The 20371-nt window shown below is 43.0% G+C and overlaps 2 protein-coding genes across 3 annotated transcripts in view; one reads left to right on the top strand and one right to left on the bottom strand.

Moving 5' to 3' along the window:
* LOC139584455 (carabin) overlaps positions 1–1052 on the top strand; it is a 107013-nt gene extending 105961 nt beyond the window's left edge. Inside the window, exon 15 of the mRNA XM_071416334.1 lies at positions 327–1052. Within this exon, the coding sequence (XP_071272435.1) occupies positions 327–375 (49 nt within the window). The 3' untranslated portion in view covers positions 376–1052. The remainder of the gene's footprint in view (positions 1–326) is intronic.
* Positions 1–20371, bottom strand: part of tead1a (TEA domain family member 1a) — a 121047-nt gene that overhangs the window by 39318 nt on the left and 61358 nt on the right. The gene's annotated exons all lie outside the window — the stretch shown is intronic.

Below are 20371 nucleotides of genomic sequence, written 5' to 3'. Positions count from 1 at the left end.
ATGAAAACAAAATAATGTATCACTTATACAATTAAATCTTGAACCAATTAAAGTAGCTGCCCTCAGTATTGTACTGTTCCACCCGTTTGCTGCATGTTGCTATCAAGGTAGGGAGGCTAGCAACTTCAAACGTATCAAAAGTATTGACTCCCAACATTACAAATCACAAAAATATGTCCATGTACAACAAAATGCCTTGTTGTCTCTTGGTCCAGTGCTCTAACTTGTTACAGCCACTTACCCTCCTTCCATAGCTCTCTGATTAGCCCATATTTACATAGCGACCGACGCCCTAATCCTTTCCTCTCTTTACTCCCCCTTCCCAGAATGCACTGGGCCCCAGGCAGGCCCCTGTCTCCCGGCTGTGCGGAGTGAGTGCAGGAGAGACCCAAATCCTCTGGATAATAGCCTAGCTGTCCCGCCGGCCATGATGGATGACTCAAGGGTCTCAGGCTCACATTAGCATCACAAAAGCCTAAAGCCAGCCTTTCAGTGGGAGGTCCCTGGCTGGCTAGGGAGAGATGGGGGAGACGGGAGAGAAGCTCTATAACTACTACGCACTTGAACACTACCATGGCTAAAGTTGCTGTATCTTTACTCCAGTCCAGCTCCATCCCCTGGGCGCTGTCTGGTCTGGTCTACATATTTTCACACACAAACACAGAGGGCTACCTTGGGGTGTGGTCTGGTATGGGAATAATACAACCACCCATGTGATAAGAGACCTTAAAGCTTCAGAAACCTATGAAACAGGTGACCAACAAATGGTAAGTATGTTAAGACCATATTACGCATTGTATATTTAAAAAATACAGTGTTTACACTACCTTGTAGGTTACCAATAAAATGGGTGGATGGTGAAGTAGACATACTTGGTATTCACATCTCAAAAAATATAAATGAACTTACAATTTCAATAGAAAGTTAGCAAAAATAGATTAGATTTTGCAACCATGGAGAGGTAAATACTTGTATATTTTTTGAAAAATTACATTGATTAACTCTTTGGTCCTATCAGAGTTTACTTACTTACTAATGGCATTGCCTACTCCAGATGATTCGTTTTTAAAATCATATGAGTAAAATATATTTCATTTTATTTGTAATACTAAGCCAGACAAAATTAAACGTGCCTATTTATATAATGAATATGAGTTTGGGGGGCTAAAATGATTAAATATTAAAGCTTTAAACCTCTCACTAAAAGTTTCACTCATACATAAATTATACTTAAACCCAAAATGGTTCTCCAGTAGATTATTAAGAAAAGCTCACCCTTTGTTCAAAAATGCCTTTTTTAACTTCATACAGATTACAATTTCTCATTTCTGACTAATTGAAAAAAAAAAAATTTACTTTAAAATTTTGTTTAAAGTATTGTCCTTTCTTAAACAAGCCATACAAAGCAGGTTACAAATTCAGTTTAATCCTCCAGAAAAGATAGAACAAATATTACAACAAATGTTATGGTTAAACTCAAATATATTGATTAATAAAAAAACATTCTTTATGGAAGAAATGTTTAAAAATGGTGTTATATTTATTAATGATATTATGAATAGAAATGGAGGAGTTATGTCACATTTGCAGTTATCGAAAATATATGGGAATATCTGCTCAATCCAAGGCAAGTGGAAAAGGGAGAAGGTAGGGAACTTGTTTGCCTGCCATATATTAAAGATACACATTTTTTGAAAGGAACTGGCATAAATAGAAAAATATACCAGTTTTATCAGAGGACAAAATGTTGACAGCTGCGAGATTTTCAATGTACCAATTCCATGGCACAACTGGTACAAAAAATTACACTTGACTCAACACTTAAGAGTTTTTCAATTTAAATTATTAGATCAAATTCTTGCCACCAACAGAATTCTATATACAGTTGAAGTCAGAAGTTTACATACACCATAGCCAAATACATTTAAACTCAGTTTTTCACAATTCAAATCAAATCAAATGTTATTTGTCACATACACATGGTTAGCAGATGTTAATGCGAGTGTAGCGAAATGCTTGTGCTTCTAGTTCCGACAATGCAGTAATAACCAACGAGTAATCTAACCTAACAATTCCACAACTACTACCTTATACACACAAGTGTAAAGGGATAAAGAATATGTACATAAAGATATATGAATGAGTGATGGTACAGAACAGCATAGGCAAGATGCAGTAGATGGTATAGAGTACAGTATATATGTCACGACTCCTACCGAAGGTGGCTCCCCTTCCTGTTCGGGTGGCGCTCGGCGGTCGTCGTCACCGGCCTACTAGCTACTACTGACTTTTTCCTCCCCCTCCTTATTTGTTTATTGGTTACACCTGTTTGTGGTTAGGGTGATTAGTGGGGCTTTATTACCCAGCAGCCCGGCCTGCTGGGTGTGCAGGATTGTTTTGTGTACAGGTTGTACATGCTTGTGTGTCACAGTTAGTGTACGTTGTCTTTTGGATTATTTTGTTCTCATTAATGTGTTGGAGCATTTACTTGGAGTGGCGTCGTGTTCACCTCTGTGTGATTAAATTAGTACGCTACTCTGAACTCTCTGTCTCCTGCGTCTGACTCCTTCCTCAACTACACCCCAGGCATTACAAAATACATATGAGATGAGTAATGTAGGGTATATAAACATAAAGTGGCATAGTTTAAAGTGGCTAGTGATACATGTATTACATAAAGATGGCAAGATGCAGTAGATGATATAGAGTACAGTATATACATATACATATGAGATGAGTAATGTAGGGTATGTAAACATTATATTAAGTGGCATTGTTTAAAGTGGCTAGTGATACATTTTTACATAAATTTCCATAAATTCCCATTATTAAAGTGGCTGGAGTTGAGTCAGTATGTTGGCAGCGGCCACTAAATGTTAGTGGTGGCTGTTTAACAGTCTGATGGCCATGAGATAGAAGCTGTTTTTCAGTCTCTCGGTCCCTGCATTGATGCACCTGTACTGACCTCGCCTTCTGGATGATAGCGGGGTGAACAGGCAGTGGCTCGGGTGGTTGTTGTCCTTGATGATCTTTATGGCCTTCCTGTGACATCGGGTGGTGTAGGTGTCCTGGAGGGCAGGTAGTTTGCCCCCGGTGATGCGTTGTGCAGACCTCACTACCCTCTGGAGAGCCTTACGGTTGTGGGCGTAGCAGTTGCCGTACCAGGCGGTGATACAGCCCGACAGGATGCTCTCGATTGTGCATCTGTAGAAGTTTGTGAGTGCTTTTGGTGACAAGCTGAATTTCTTCAGCCTCCTGAGGTTGAAGAGGCGCAGCACAACGCTGTCTGTGTGGGTGGACCAATTCAGTTTGTCCGTGATGTGTACACCGAGGAACTTAAAACGTACTACCCTCTCCACTACTGTCCCGTCGATGGGGACAGTAGTGGCATTTAATCCCAGTAAACATTCCCTGTCTTGGGTCAGTTAGGATCACTGCTTTATTTGAAGAATGTGAAATGTCAGAATAATAGTAGAGAGAATGATATATTTCAGCTTTTGTTTCTTTCATCACATTCCCAGTGGGTCAGACATTTACATACACTCAATTACTATTTGGTAGCATTGCCTTTGAATTGTTTAACTTGGGTCAAACGTTTCAGGTAGCCTTCCACAAGCTTCCCACAGTAAGTTGGGTGAATTTTGGCCCATTCCTCCTGACAGAGCTGGTGTAACCGAGTCAGGTTTGTAGACCTCTTTGCTCGCACACGCTTTTTCAGTTCTGCCCACAAATTTTCTATGGGATTGAGGTCAGGACTTTGTGATGGCCACTCCAATACCTTGACTTTGTTGTCCTTAAGCCATTTTGCCACAACTTTGGAAGTATGCTTGGGGTCAATGTCCATTTGGATGACCCATTTGCGACCAAGCTTTAACTTCTTGACTGATGTCTTGAAATATTGCTTCAATATATCCACATAATTTTCCTACCTCATGATGCCATCTATTTTGTGAAGTGCACCAGTCCCTCCTGCAGCAAAGCACCCCCACTACATGATTCTGCCACCCCGTGCTTCACGGTTGGGATGGTGTTCTTCGGCTTGCAAGCCTCCCCCTTTTTCCTCCAAACATAACAATGGCCATTACGGCCAAACAGTTCCATTTCTGTTTCATCAGACCAGAGGACATTTCTCCAAAAAGTACGATCTTTGTCCTCATGTGCAGTTGCAAACTGTAGTCTGGCTTTTTTATGGCGGTTTTGGAGTAGTGGCTTCTTCCTTGCTGAGTGGCCTTTCAGGTTATGTCGATATAGGACTTGTTTTACTGTGGATATAGATACTTTTGTACCTGTTTCCTCCAGCATCTTCACAAGGTTGTTTGCTGTTGTTCTGGGATTGATTTGCAGTTTCGCACCAAAGTACGTTCATCTCTAGGAGACAGAACACGTCTCGATGGCTGCGTGGTCCCATGGTGTTTATACTTGCGTACTATTGTTTGTACAGATGAACGTGGTACCTTCAGGTGTTTGGAAATTGTTCCCAAGGATGAACCAGACTTGTGGAGGTCTACAATTTATTTTCTGAGATCTTGGTTGATTTCTTTTGATTTTCCCATGATGTCAAACGAAGTGGCACTGAGTTTGAAGGTAGGCATTGAAATACATCAACAGGTACACCTCCAATTGACTCACATTAGTCAATCAGGAGCTTCTAAAGTTATGACATCATTTTCTGAAATTTCCAAGCTGTTTAAAGGCACAGTCAACTTAGTGTATATAAACTTCTGACCCACTGGAATTGTGATACAGTGAATTATAAGTGAAATAATCTGTCTGTTCACAATTGTTGTAAAAGTTATTTGTGTCATGCACAAAGTAGATGTCCTAACCGACTTGCCAAAACTATAGTTTGTTAACAAGACATTTGTGGAGTGATTGAAAAACGAGTTTTAAGGACTCCAACCTAAAGTGCATGTAAACTTCCGACGTCAACTGTGTCATGACGTTGGCCTGGGGGTAGGTTTATGACAGTCATAAATACCTCTTCCCCCCTTTTTCCCCTCTCGACCCTACTGATGTGACATTTGAAAATCCTTTGGTTAACATAGAGATTCTGGGAACATCAGAAGGTGGCTGGAAATAAACTATATTCTGGTAATCTAACCAATTGAACATATGCGTTGGTACTTAATGAATATGATGTCAGTTCGGTTGTCATCTGAGACATTCTCATCAATAATTGGAGGACATAAACATTACAGTGGAAAGTCTGCAGATTGTAGTTATCAGATTCACATGGAATTGTTGTTCAATTTAAATGTTTGAATATAAAATTATTGGTGAAGAGATTAAATGTAATTTTAGCTTCCAAATGAGAGATTTGGGTTTTCATAAGGTTAGGGCTCTGCTCAATCAGTGGCCCGCCCCTGTGAAGAGACATGTGTTATAAAACTTTTCAAACACACCCTTCTCGCTCCACTATATAAAGCCTTGACGAAAATATAACATCTCTGTTCCGAGGATGTGAGGACGACGGTCCATACGTTAAAAGGACTAACATGTCAACTACAGAACTAAGCCAACCTCAGCGTGAGCTTTGGTTGCGAATGGTATGAACTTTTAACTCTTATTCACTACAGAAGTGATACCTCCTAGCCGTTGAGTTAGCAACAGCAGCTGCAAACGTGGGCTAGGAAAGAACAGACAGAGTATCCCGTCTACCACACAACGACGTTACTACAACGTATGCAATTTAGCAGAGATATTCTTCAAAGGACAAAGGACTCGGTTGGGCAACACGGCCTTCCATCTACCACCAACCTATCGAAGCGCAGCTCAGAGTAGATATTTTTTGCATTTTCCTTTTCCAAATGGGCGGTAATTTAGAATCCAATCTCCCTTTTCTTTGTGTAACCAGCTGTCATATCTGTTTCGTCCGCTAGGGACATTTTCCTTTATGACGTAATTTGTAATCAAGGTATGATTCATTCTGTGTATATGTAATTCTGTGTGATTAGTTAGGTATTTAGTAAATAAATAATTAAACCCAATTTTGTATTGCTGATTCAACTTGTTAGCCAGGGTTCGTGAAGATAACCAAGAATTTACAACTTTCAGATGAGACTGAATTAAGGTGACGATTAATATTGACTGCTATTGTGGTAAAATATTACTAGGTCTTTAAGAGTTTATTCTGAAGATAACAGCTCTATAAATATTATTTTGTGTTGCCCCGACTTTCTAGTTAATTACATTTACATGATTAGCTCAATCAGGTAATATTAATTACGGAGAAACTATTTTATAGAATAGCATGTCATATCACTTAATCCGGCATAGCCAAAGACACGACAACTGTATATGGGGCATACAACAATCTCAGCTCTGTAGATTTTGTTGCAAAGAGACAGAATCAATAGATCACTTATTCTGGTATTGCCCCTATGTAGCTTGTTTCTGGTCACAGGTTCAGGAATGGTTAAAAAAAAATCACAACATGCACTTAAAATGAACCTTACAAATAGCAGTGTTGGGCGATCTGGAAAGCCATAGCCAGTCAATAAATAATATAATAATACTCATAGGAAAGGTTTTCATCTTTAGCTCACAATCTGTGGATAACATACGATTAGAAAGATTCCAAAATGTTGTAAAACATCACAGCACAATTGAAAAACATATGGCACATGGAAACCAAACAAGGGCGGTCTATGGTGATAGGTGGGATGGGCTGAGAGTGGCTGAGGGTTGGGATTAAAGAGGTTGTTTGGTAATATATGTCAAATGTATATGTCAAATGTGTAAAAAACTAAGATATTTGTCCTCCAAAGAGGGGTGGTGGTGGAGGGATTAAATGGGGCGGCAGGGTAGCCTAGTGGTTAGAGCGTTGGACTAGTAACCGTAAAGGTTGCAAGATCGAATCCGCGAGCTGACAAGGTAAAAATATATCGTTCTGCCCCTCAACAAGGCAGTTAACCCACTGTTCCTAGGCTGTCATTGAAAATAAGAATTTGTTCTTAACTGACTTGCCTAGTTAAATAAAGGTAAAAAAAATAATTAAGGAGAAAAAAAGGTTGTTAAGACATATTAGGTTAATGTATTGCATCTAAAGAGGCATAAAAGATAAGATAAGGTAAGATAAAGAACGAAAGAAACAAAAAGTATATTACTTCTGGACCTGTTAACCCTGAAAGGAAATAGACCTAGAGTTGTGAACAAAAAGCTCTAGCCTTGGCCCTGTGTACCTAAACCAGATGGTGCTGCTCTGACCAATCCCTTAGCTTGGAGATAGGGAGCTTCGTCTGATACCATCTATAGCTCCAATGTAGGTGTTTCCCTCAGAGCAGTCAATGGGTGCAGCCGTAACTCCCCCTGACAAATACACACGCACACACACACACACACACACACACACACACACACTCCTGGCAGACTGACTCCATCCCGACCAGCTGCCCATTGTAGATCGCTTAACACGGTACATTATGATCCCCCAGCCCCCCCCCCCCCCATTTAGAGAATGGGCCAGAGAAAGACTTCAAGGCCAAAGTCAGATTGTCTGACACCATGACGATGGCTTCTCTCATTATCAACATAGCCCTCCAGCCCTCCCTATGGACGCCTCCACTCTCCACCAATCACAATGCACTTCCTTATACAAAAGGAGCCACTGGTCAGCCAAATACGCACATGAGAACAAATTAATCAAATCACATTTTATTTGTCACATGTGGCAAATACAACAGGTACCGTGAAATACTTGCTTACAAGCCCTTAAGGCACGCTGTTGTATGCTTGCAGGGATTTTGAGGATGCTTGTTAATAGAACAATTTCCATTTCAGCGGTTCTTCCAGACCACACGGTTTCAAAATCAGATTAATGCATGAACATCTAAGAAGGCTGCTTTACAGCAGATGCCGGTAGCCTCCACTCAAAATAAAGTACTTCAGTGGTTTTAGAATGACTCCAAACTTCAGCCCAGTCTATGATGAACTTGGAGTATACCCTGGGGAGGCCACAGACCACGTCCTGGTTTGGCATTCATCGCAATTTTCAAAATTAAAAAGCCTGTGTGTGTGCGAATGCAAAGTATATATACAGCAGACAGGCGCTCTAAGAAAACCACATTCCCTCTCTCCCAAACTGTGATCTACTACTTCAACTCATGGCCCATCAGCCAACAGGTAAGGAGCGAGAGTCAGTGTGAGTGAAAGGTGCAGGTTGGTACAGCCTTTGGTTGGTTTTAATGGGAGTAATTAGCCATGCTTCCTGTGTGTTGGGTCTTCTCGGTGTTCTGACAGAGGCTTGGATGGAAATATTACACCAGCATGCTGGAAATCACACATGTAAAAATAGAAACATCCTCAAGTGACCTCCCTGCAGGCCTTACGATGCCTGATGAATGTGTTAACCTTTCAAGGTTAACTTCAACCCCCAAAAATGTACTGTATATCGTACATTAGTCAGTCTAAACAAATACTGTACAGTGATAGAGAGAATGAAAGAGAGTTGTGACCTCTCGCATATTCTCCTCCCATCTCAATGATACTTTCTGTTACCATTAACTCATTACCTGTCTTTCTGTCTCTGTGTGGGCCTTCACACCAAGTATCTAGCAAGTCTTTCAAAGGTACAAATTGTCCCTGTAATAAGAAGAGAGTTTAACACAATGACCTACAGATGAACACCTAGTGCTCTTTTCTGAACAAAACACTCTAGACATACACATGCCTGTGAGGAGAGAGGCTCTGTTTGGAACACGTTCTACCTCTGAAGGCCATGGAGTCATTGGTAACAAACAATGATGTGCCAAGAGCCTCATTCACTCCATTTTACCTTGAAAGAGAGAGAGAGAGAGAGAGAGAGTATGGAGAGAGAGAGTACGGAGAGAGAGTACGGAGAGAGAGAGTACGGAGAGAGAGTACAGAGAGAGAGAGAGTACGGAGAGAGAGTACAGAGAGAGAGAGTACGGAGAGAGAGAGGTCATGATCAGATGAGCTCCTGCATTTTTCAGCATGTTCTTAAAAAAAGATAGATTTTGAGTTAGATAAACTTGGATTTTTTGTCAGGAACATATACAGGATGCTACCCTCTACAACATAACCTTCACTCAAAATCAAAACCTACAACCTGATTTTGGACGGAATTACGGAATCACCTGGAAGGTTTACAACTACTAAAGATTATTATTCCAATGCTATACAGCAAATGCTCTGGAAAACAACAGAAACCTGAAAACACCATCCAACCTGGAACTAAGTGAGTAATGTTTAGTCAATATTTTATTTCCCAAAGCCAAGAAGAAAAATACATTACATTACATTGGGGGGAGACAGTCTAGACCCAAACTGTTACAGACCTATATCCATCTTGCCATGCCTTTCTAAAGTCTTCAAAAGCTAAGTGAACAAACAGATCACTGACCATTTCGAATCCCACCGTACCTTCTCCGCTATGCAATCTGGTTTCCGAGCTGGTCACGGGTGCACCTCAGCCACGCTCAAGGTCCTAAACGATATCATAACCGCCATCGATAAAAGACAGTACTGTGCAGCCGTCTTCATCGACCTGGCCAAGGCTTTCGACTGTCTATCACCGTATTCTTATCGGCAGACTCAACAGCCTTTGTTTCTCTAATAGCTGCTTCGCCTGGTTCACTAACTACTTCTCAGATAGAGTTCATTGTGTCAAATCGGAGGGCCTGTTGTCCGGAGCCCTGGCAGTTTCTATGGGGGTGCCACAGGGTTCAATTCTCGGGCCGACTCTTTTCTCTGTATATATCAATGATGTTGCTCTTGCTGCGGGTGATTCTTTGATCCACCTCTACGCAGACGACACCATTCTGTATACATCTGGCCCTTCTTTGGACACTGTGTTAACTTCACTAGGGTAGGGGGCAGCTTTCGGAATTTTGGATGAAAAGCGTGTCCAAATTAAACTGCCTGCTACTCAGGCCCAGAAGATAGGATATGCATTTGGATATTTGGATAGAAAACACTCTAAAGTTTCCAGAACTGTTAAAATAATGTCTGTGAGTATAACAGAACTGATATGGCAGGCGAAAACCAGAGGAAAATCCAACTAGGAAGTACTATTATTTTGAAAGGCTGTTTTTCCATTGAAAGCCTATCCACCATACAAAGACTTAGGACCCAGTTCACGAGCTCTGTGGCTTCCTCTACACGTGGCCAGTCTTTAGGCATTGTTTCAGGCTTTTCCTCTGAAAAATGAGGGAGATACAGCACTTTCTCAGTGGCCAGTGGAAATTTCCATTCATCAGCCATGCGCCTGGTCGGGAACGCGCCTTTTTTGTTTCTCCTTTCCTATTGACGAAGCTTTTGTCCGGTTGAAATATTATTGATTATTTATGACAAGAACAACCGGAGGATTGATTTTAAACATCGTTTGGCATGTTTCTACTAACGTTTATTGTACTTTTTGTGGACTTTGTCTGGACTTGTTAGTGCACGCGCCTTAAGCATTCGGATTACTGGACAAAACGTGCGAACAAAAAGGAGGTATTTGGTCATAAAGAGGGACATTATCGAAAAAAAAAAACATTTATTTTCTAACATGGAGACCTGGGAGTGCCACCTGATGAAGATCATCAAAGGTAAGTGATTAATTTTAATGCTATTTTTGACTTTTGTAACACTCTCTTTGGATGGAAAATGGTTGTATGGGTTTCTGTGGCTAGGTGCAGACCTAACATAATCGCAAAGTGTGCTTTCTCTGTAAAGCCTTTTTGAAATCTGACACAGCGGTTGCATTAAGGAGAAGTTTATCTTTATTCGTATGTTTAACACTTGTATCTTTTATCAATGTTTATGATGAGTATTTCTGTAATTTGATGTGGCTCTCTGCACTTTCACCAGATGTTTGTTTGAGACAATGCATTTCTGACCATAACGTGCCAATGTAAACTGAGATTTTTGGATATAAATATGAACTTTATCGAACAAAACATACATGTATTGTGTAACATGAAGTCCTATGAGTGCCATCTGATGAAGATCATCAAAGGTTAGTGATTAATTTGATCTCTATTTCTGATTTTTGTGACTCCTCTCTTTGGTTGGAAAAATGGCTGTATGGTTTTCTGCTGACCTCACATAATAGCATGGTGTGCTTTCGCAGTAAAGCTTTTTTTGAAATCGGACACTGTAGTTGGATTTACAAGACTTTTATCTTTAAAATGGTGGATAATACTTGTATGTTTGAGGAATTTTACTTATGGGATTTCTGTTGTTTTGAATTTGGCGCCCTGCAATTTCACTGGCTGTTGTCGAGGTGGGACGCTAGCTTGTACCAGAGAGGTTAACAAACCTCCAAACAAGCTTTAACGCCATACAATACTCATTCCGTGGCCTCCAACAGCTCTTAAATACTAGTAAAACAAAATGCATGCTCTACAACCGATCGCTGCCCGCACCCGCCCGCCCGACTAGCATCACTACTCTGGACGGTTCTGACTTAGAATATGTGGACAACTATAGGTAGGTGTCTAGATAGACTGTAAACTCTCCTTCCAGACTCACATTAAGCATCTCCAATCCAAAGTTAAATCTAGAATCGGCTTCCTTTTCGCAACAAAGCCTCCTTCACTCATGCTGCCAAACATACCCTCGTAAAACTGACTATCCTACCGATTCTTGACTTCGGCGATGTAATTTACAAAATAGCCTCCAACACTCTACTCAGCAAATTGGATGCAGTCTATCACAGTGCCATCCGTTTTGTCACCAAAGCCCCATATACCACCCACCACTGCGACCTATATGCTCTCGTTGGCTGGTCCTCGCTTCATATTCGTCGACAAACCCACTGGCTCCAGGTCATCTACAAGTCTTTGCTAGGTAAAGCTCCGCTTTATCTCAGCTCACTGGTCACCATAGCAGCACCCACCCGTAGCACGCGCTCCAGTAGGTATATTTCACTGGTCATCCCCAAAGCCAACACCTCCTTTGGCCGCCTTGTTCTCTGCTGCCAATGACTGGAACAAATTGCAAAAATCACTGAAGTTGGAGACTTATATCTCCCTCACTAACTTTAAGCGTCAGCTGTCAGAGCAGCTTACCGATCGCTGTAGCTGTACACAGCCCATCTGTAAATAGCCCATCCAACCAACTACCTACCTCATTCCCATATTAGTTTTTCTGCTTATTTGCACACCAGTATTTCTACTTGCACATCCTCATCTGCACATACAGTGGGGAGAACAAGTATTTGATACACTGCCGATTTTGCAGGTTTTCCTACTTACAAAGCATGTAGAGGTCTGTAATTTTATCATAGGTACACTTCAACTGTGAGAGACGGAATCTAAAACAAAAATCCAGAAAATCACATTGTATGATTTTTAAGTCATTATTATTGTATATCACTCCAGTGTAAATGTCTAAATTGTAATTACTTTGCCACTATTGGCATATTTATTGCCTTACCTCCTTACTTCATTTGCACACACTGTATACAGCTTTTTCTATTGTGTTATTGTCACGTTCCTGACCTTATTTCCTTTGTTTTGTCTTTATTTAGTTGGTCAGGACGTGAGCTGGGTGGGTATAGTCTATGTTCTATGTTTCTAGGTTAGGTTTGTCTGATTGGCCTGATATGGTTCTCAATCAGAGGCAGGTGTTTTACGTTGTCTCTGATTGGGAACCATATTTAGGTTGCCTGTTTTCACTATTGGTTTGTGGGTGATTGTTCCTGTTCGTGCGTTCATGTGTTCTATGTTCACTAGTTCAGGACTGTAGCTTCGTTGGTTTTCGTCTGTTTATTGTTTTTGTTCATATTGAAAAAGTATTCCAATAAATATGGAAACGTACCACGCTGCGCTTTGGTCCTCCTCTCTTTCCACCGACGAAAGACGTTACAGTTATTGACTGTACGTTTGTTTATCCCATGTGTAACTGTGTTGTTTTTGACGCAATGCTTTGCTTTATCTTGGCCAGGTCGCAGTTGTAAATGAGAACTTGTTCTCAACTGGCCTACCTGGTGAAATAAAGGTGAAATAAATAAATAAAATAAAACTTTTTCAGGACTGAATGCTAAATTAACCTTTCTCGCCCAGGGATTCCGCTAGCGGAACACCCACAACATTCCGCTGCCTTCGCAGCGTGCGAAATTCAAAAATATTTTTTCAAAATATTTAACTTCCACACATTAACAAGTCCAATACAGCAAATGAAAGATAAACATCTTGTGAATCCAGCCAACATGTCCGATTTTTTTAATGTTTTACAGCGAAAACACAATATATATTTATGTTAGCTCACCACAATAGCCAAACACACAACGCCATTTATTCACCGCTAACATAGCTTTCACAAAACCCACAAATAGAGATACAATTAATCACTAACCTTTGAACAACTTCATCAGATGACAGTCTTATAACATTTTACATTACATTTAAGTCATTTAGCAGACGCTCTTATCCAGAGCGACTTACAAATTGGTGCATTCACCTTATGATATCCAGTGGAACAACCACTTTACAATAGTGCATCTAACTCTTTTAAGGGGGGGGGGTTAGAAGGATTACTTTATCCTATCCTAGGTATTCCTTAAAGAGGTGGGGTTTCAGGTGTCTCCGGAAGGTGGTGATTGACTCCGCTGACCTGGCGTCGTGAGGGAGTTTGTTCCACCATTGGGGTGCCAGAGCAGCGAACAGTTTTGACTGGGCTGAGCGGGAACTGTACTTCCTCAGAGGTAGGGAGGCGAGCAGGCCAGAGGTGGATGAACGCAGTGCCCTTGTTTGGGTGTAGGGCCTGATCAGAGCCTGAAGGTACGGAGGTGCCGTTCCCCTCACAGCTCCGTAGGCAAGCACCATGGTCTTGTAACGGATGCGAGCTTCAACTGGAAGCCAGTGGAGAGAGCGGAGGAGCGGGGTGACGTGAGAGAACTTGGGAAAGTTGAACACCAGACGGGCTGCGGCATTCTGGATGAGTTGTAGGGGTTTAATGGCACAGGCAGGGAGCCCAGCCAACAGCGAGTTGCAGTAATCCAGACGGGAGATGACAAGTGCCTGGATTAGGACCTGCGCCGCTTCCTGCGTGAGGCAGGGTCGTACTCTGCGAATGTTGTAGAGCATGAACCTACAGGAACGGGTCACCGCCTTGATGTTAGTTGAGAACGACAGGGTGTTGTCCAGGATCACGCCAAGGTTCTTAGCACTCTGGGAGGAGGACACAATGGAGTTGTCAACCGTGATGGCGAGATCATGGAACGGGCAGTCCTTCCCCGGGAGGAAGAGCAGCTCCGTCTTGCCGAGGTTCAGCTTGAGGTGGTGATCCGTCATCCACACTGATATGTCTGCCAGACATGCAGAGATGCGATTCACCACCTGATTATCAGAGGGGGGAAAGGAGAAGATTAATTGTGTGTCGTCTGCATAGCAATGATAGGAGAGACCATGTGAGGATATGACAGAGCCAAGTGACTTGGTGTATAGCGAGAATAGGAGAGGGCCTAGAACAGAGCCCTGGGGGACACCAGTGGTGAGAGCACGTGGTGCGGAGACAGATTCTCGCCACGCCACCTGGTAGGAGCGACCTGTCAGGTAGGACGCAATCCAAGCGTGGGCCGCGCCGGAGATGCCCAGCTCGGAGAGGGTGGAGAGGAGGATCTGATGGTTCACAGTATCAAAGGCAGCCGATAGGTCTAGAAGGATGAGAGCAGAGGAGAGAGAGTTAGCTTTAGCAGTGCGGAGCGCCTCCGTGACACAGAGAAGAGCAGTCTCAGTTGAATGACTAGTCTTGAAACCTGACTGATTTGGATCAAGAAGGTCATTCTGAGAGAGATAGCAGGAGAGCTGGCCAAGGACGGCACGTTCAAGAGTTTTGGAGAGAAAAGAAAGAAGGGATACTGGTCTGTAGTTGTTGACATCAGAGGGATCGAGTGTAGGTTTTTTCAGAAGGGGTGCAACTCTCGCTCTCTTGAAGACGGAAGGGACGTAGCCAGCGGTCAAGGATGAGTTGATGAGCGAGGTGAGGTAAGGGAGAAGGTCTCCGGAAATGGTCTGGAGAAGAGAGGAGGGGATAGGGTCAAGCGGGCAGGTTGTTGGGCGGCCGGCCGTCACAAGATGCGAGATTTCATCTGGAGAGAGAGGGGAGAAAGAGGTCAAAGCACAGGGTAGGGCAGTGTGAGCAGAACCAGCGGTGTCGTTTGACTTAGCAAACGAGGATCGGATGTCGTCGACCTTCTTTTCAAAATGGTTGACGAAGTCATCAGCAGAGAGGGAGGAGGGGGGAGGAGGGGGAGGAGGATTCAGGAGGGAGGAGAAGGTGGCAAAGAGCTTCCTAGGGTTAGAGGCAGATGCTTGGAATTTAGAGTGGTAGAAATTGGCTTTAGCAGCAGAGACAGAAGAGGAGAATGTAGAGAGGAGGGATATTATAACATCATGTTATACAATACATTTATGTTTTGTTCGAAAATGTGCATATTTATAGCTACAAATCGTGGTTTTACATTGTGAATACGGCGCCATAATGCACCAAATTGTCCGGAGATATTTTGGACAGTCACGTAATCTAACCAAAAAACTCATCATAAACTTTGCTAAAAAATACATGTTGTACAGCAAATGAAAGATACACTGGTTCTTAATGCAACCGCTGTGTTAGATTTAAAAAAAATTACTTTAGTACAAAGTACAGCATGCAATATTCTGAGACAGCGCCCAGCCGTTCTCCGCCATGTTGGAGCCAACATATTCCACAAAAATACGAAATAACATCATAAATATTCTCTTACCTTTGATGATCTTCCATCAGAATGTAGTGCAAGGAGTCCTAGTTCCACAATAAATCGTTGTTTTGTTTTAGAATGTCCATTTCTTCTGTCGAATTAGCAACTTTGGCTAGCATTGTGGGGTGCACATGTCCATCAACTCTTGGAGCATGGAACGAAAAATTCCAAAAGTCACAATAAACGTAGAATAAACTGGTCAAACTCAGTTGAAAATCCATCTTTATGATGTTTTTCTCATATGTATCCAATAACGTCGAAGACGGAGCATTTCGTCGTGTATACCTAACGCATTGCAGAAAACAATGTAGTGTTCCCTGGTGCGCAGCTGAATACTGCCAATAGGGCGGACCTGTCACTCCAAAAGCTCTCATTCGGTCTCACATCAAGCTAGACACCCCATTCAACATTCTACTGCCTGTTGACATCTAGTGGAAGGCGTATGAAGTGCATACAGATCCATAAATAAAAGGCAATTGAATAGGCAAGGCCTTACACAGAGCCCCATTTTCAGAATTTTCACTTCCTGTTTGGAAGTTTGCTGCCAAATGAGTTCTGTTTTACTCACAGATATAATTCAAACAGTTTTAGAAACTTCAGAGTGTTTTCTATCCAATAGTAATAATAATATGCATATCGTATGATCTAGAACAAAGTATGAGGCCGTTTAATTTGGGCACGGTTTTTTCCCAAAGTGAAAACATTGCCCCCTATTTCTAAGAGGTTTTAAGGCTGCCAAGCTTGGTACAAGTTCAATTAGCACTGAAGTGTCAAGTGACAGCTGCATCCTGCTGTTCAGATGTAATTAAAATACAGTATTCTGTTTATGTAAAGGCAAGAAAAGATCACAAAATGAAGCTCCTTATGGAAAATCAAGAGACACTTTTTGCTGACTATTATAAAAATGGGAACATCAGCAACCTAATCTTCCGTACAAACCATCCCCTGGCTTGGCACAGTGCTATACTAGCACACTACCCCTCTGTTAAAAGGAGGGGTGTTAACAAGAGGTGGAAACTCAGGATACTAGACAACGAGGACTCTGAGTCAGCTAATATAAATCTCTATAAGTCTTGAACAGTATTGGTACAGGGCAACCCCAAACAGCTTCAGCTGGACTTTCACCTAATCAAATAATTAGCCCAGTTGGAGAAGCTCTCCCTTGAGAAAGATACCCCAACCCCGAGCGTGTCAGACCAGACCTCTTCATTATATAACCCCACTGACGAGCAACTCCAAGTGGAAAGTCAACCTCCCAGCACAGAGTACTACCCCCTCATTGAAATGAAGGATACATTTACCCAGCTGGAGGTAAGGCAGGTGGAGCAGGAACAGCAGGTGATTACACTCCAGTCAGCACAGACCCAGACAACAGTCCAGCACAACAACACCCCCTTAACCAGACCCAGAGAGCTTGAGGTGGAGAGAGACATATCTGCACTCTGGACTGTGGTGAGACAACTTCAACAATATAAAAAGCAAGAGCAGGAGAAGAACAGAGCACTAGAGGAGAGGATCAGACTGGTGGAGGAGAGGGTGAGGGGGATGGCGTGTGACAGAGAACAACCCACTAGAGAGGTGGCCACCCACGCAGAGAAGCCAGCAGAACAGCCCACCTCAGCTCCAGACAAAAGTTTTGACACCACAGCAGAACAGTCAACACCAGACACTGACCATAGCGTCGACATCAAAGCAGAACAGACAATTGAAGAACCCCAATCCCAGGGAATCTCACCCCATTTGAGCACTCCCCCTGTCAAGTCACCCTGATAGCCCTCCTGACAACCCCCCCCACACCCACTGAGGACATACACAATACACAGATTGTCCTCCTTATGGACTCAAATGGGAAATTTTTCAAGAAAAAAACCTTTTTCCCAAACACAGTGTGTCTAAACTCTGGTGCCAAACACCCAGCGCGCCCTAGACCTTCTGTCTGAGGACCAACTAGGTTCACCTAGCCACATAATAATACACACAGGCACAAATGACCTGAGAACACAGCAGGAAAGGGTGGCCACAGCACTGAAGGGAGTGATTGAAAAAGCTTCTTCTACTTTCCCCAATGCACAAGTGGTTATCTCCACCCTGCTACCACGAAAAGACTTCCACCCTGCTACCATACAGCGGGTAAACGCAAGAATTTCCCGTGACTGTGCCTCAAAACCAAATGTTTTCCTGGCACACCACTCCACCCTGGACTTGAACAGCCTCTTTGACCAGGTCCACCTATACAAGGCAGCAGTGCCCACCTTCGCCCGGACTCTAATGGACATCGCTCTCAAACGCAGCCCCAACACTTCACACAGGAGCAACAGATCAATAGACACCCAGCCCAGACAGGCGAGACACTCCCCCAGACCTGCGGGACCCCCCCCAGACCTACACTTAGAGGACCCACGCCGAGAGGACCTACATCCACACCACTACCAGCCACATACACACCCCCACCCCAACCAATCAACACCCCCCCAAGTCAACCATGCCCACACCCCATTTAGGCCCCCTCAGATCAGACCTATGCCCCTCCTGCCCACCCCATGAACCCCACCCCCGCAAAGAGGGTCTCAACATGGAAGTCACACATACGTCCAGGCCGTGAGCGGGAAAACAGGCCCAACGCCCACTCTAACACTAGCCCAAGCCAATGGCATGTACCAGATTCTCAGCAGGCTCTGCTCACACTTACTGGCCTGAGGCCAAACCACACGACCAACTACATTGGACACTTTATGGAACACAAAGCCTTCACTATCTCATCCTGGAATATCCAGGACCTGAGGTCATCTGTCTTTGGCCTATAGAGCAGTAACCTGGACTTCATCAAAGAAATGCAGACATTGTCATCCTACAAGAAACCTTGTATAGAGGAGACGGACCCACTGATTTCCCTCTAGGTTAACGAGAGCTGGTAGTCCCATCCACCTATCTACCAGGTGTGAAACAGGGAAGGGACTCAGGGGGGTAGGCTAATTTGGTATAGAGCAGACCTGACTCACTCCATTAAATTAATCAAAACAGGAACATTTTACATTTGGCTAGAAATTCAAAAGGAAATTATCTTTAATGAAGACAGCTTCTCCATCCTGGAGGGGGAAATCAATCATTTCCAGGCCCAGGGACATGTACTAGTCTGTGGCGACCTAAATGCCAGAACCGGACAAGAACCTGACACCCTCAGCACACAGGGGGACAAACACCTGCCTGGAGGTGACAGCATTCCCTCCCCCATATGCCCCCCTAGGCACAACTATGACAACATAACCAACAAAAATGGGTCACAACTCCTGCAGCTCTGTCGCACGCTGGGTATGTACATAGTCAATGGTATGCTTCGAGGAGACTCCTATGGTAGGTACACCTATAGCTCATCTCTTGGCATTAGTACTGTAGACTACTTTATCACTGACCTCAACCCAGAGTCTCTCAGAGCGTTCAGTCAGCCCACTGACACCCCTATCAGACCACAGCAAAATCACAGTCTACTTGAACAGAGCAATACTCAATCATGAGGCATCAAAGCCAAAGGAACTGAGTAATATTAAGAAATGCTATAGATGGAAGGAATGTAGTTTGGAAACCTACCAAAAAACAATTAGGCAATAACAAATTCAATCCCTTTTAGACAACTTCCTGGACAAAACGTTCCACTTGTAATAGTGAAGGTGTAAACTTGGCAGTAGAAAATTTTAACAGTATATTTGACCTCTCAGCTTCCCTATCAAATCTAAAAATCTCAAATAGAAAACCAAAGAAAATGAACAACAATGACAAATGGTTGGATGAAGAATACAAAAATCTAAGAAAGAAATTGAGAAACCTGTCCAACCAAAAACATAGAGACCCGGAAAACCTGAGTCTACGCCTTCACTATGGTGAAACACTAAAACAATACAGAAATACACTACGGAAAAAGAAGGACAGGCACGTCAGAAATCAGCTCAATGTAATTGAAGAATCCATAGACTCTAACCACTTCTGGGAAAATTGGAAAACACTAAACAAACAACACGAATAATTATCTATCCAAAATGGAGATGTATGGGTAAACCACTTCTCCAATCTTTTTGGCTCTATAACAAAGAACAAACAGCAAAAACATATACATGATCAAATACAAATCTTAGAATGAACTATTAAAGACTACCAGAACCCACTGGATTCTCCAATAACCTTGAATGAACTACAGGACAAAATAAAACCCTCCAACCCAAAAAGGCCTGTGGTGTTAATGGTATCCTCAAACTCCACTCGCCGTGTTTGGAGGAAGAAGAAGGATGAGTACAACCCCAAGAACACCATCCCAACCGTGAAGCATGGAGGTGGAAACATCATTCTTTGGGGATGCTTTTCTGCAAAGGGGACAGGACGACTGCACCGTATTGAGGGGAGGGTGGATGGGGCCATATATCACGAGATCTTGGCCAACAACCTCCTTCCCTCAGTAAGAGCATTGAAGATGGGTCGTGGCTGGGTCTTCCAGCATGACAACGACCCGAAACACACAGCCAGGGCAACTAAGGAGTGGCTCCGTAAGAAGCATCTCAAGGTCCTGGAGTGGCCTAGCCAGTCTCCAGACCTGAACACAATAGAAAATCTTTGGAGGGAGCTGAAAATCCATATTGCCCAGCGACAGCCCCGAAACCTGAAGGATCTGGAGAAGGTCTGTATGGAGGAGTGGGC

Source organism: Salvelinus alpinus, chromosome 9, assembly GCF_045679555.1.
Source record: "Salvelinus alpinus chromosome 9, SLU_Salpinus.1, whole genome shotgun sequence".
NCBI classification, from domain to species: Eukaryota; Metazoa; Chordata; class Actinopteri; order Salmoniformes; family Salmonidae; genus Salvelinus; species Salvelinus alpinus.
Note: the sequence above shows the minus strand (reverse complement) of the source record. Positions and strands in the feature narration are given on the sequence as shown.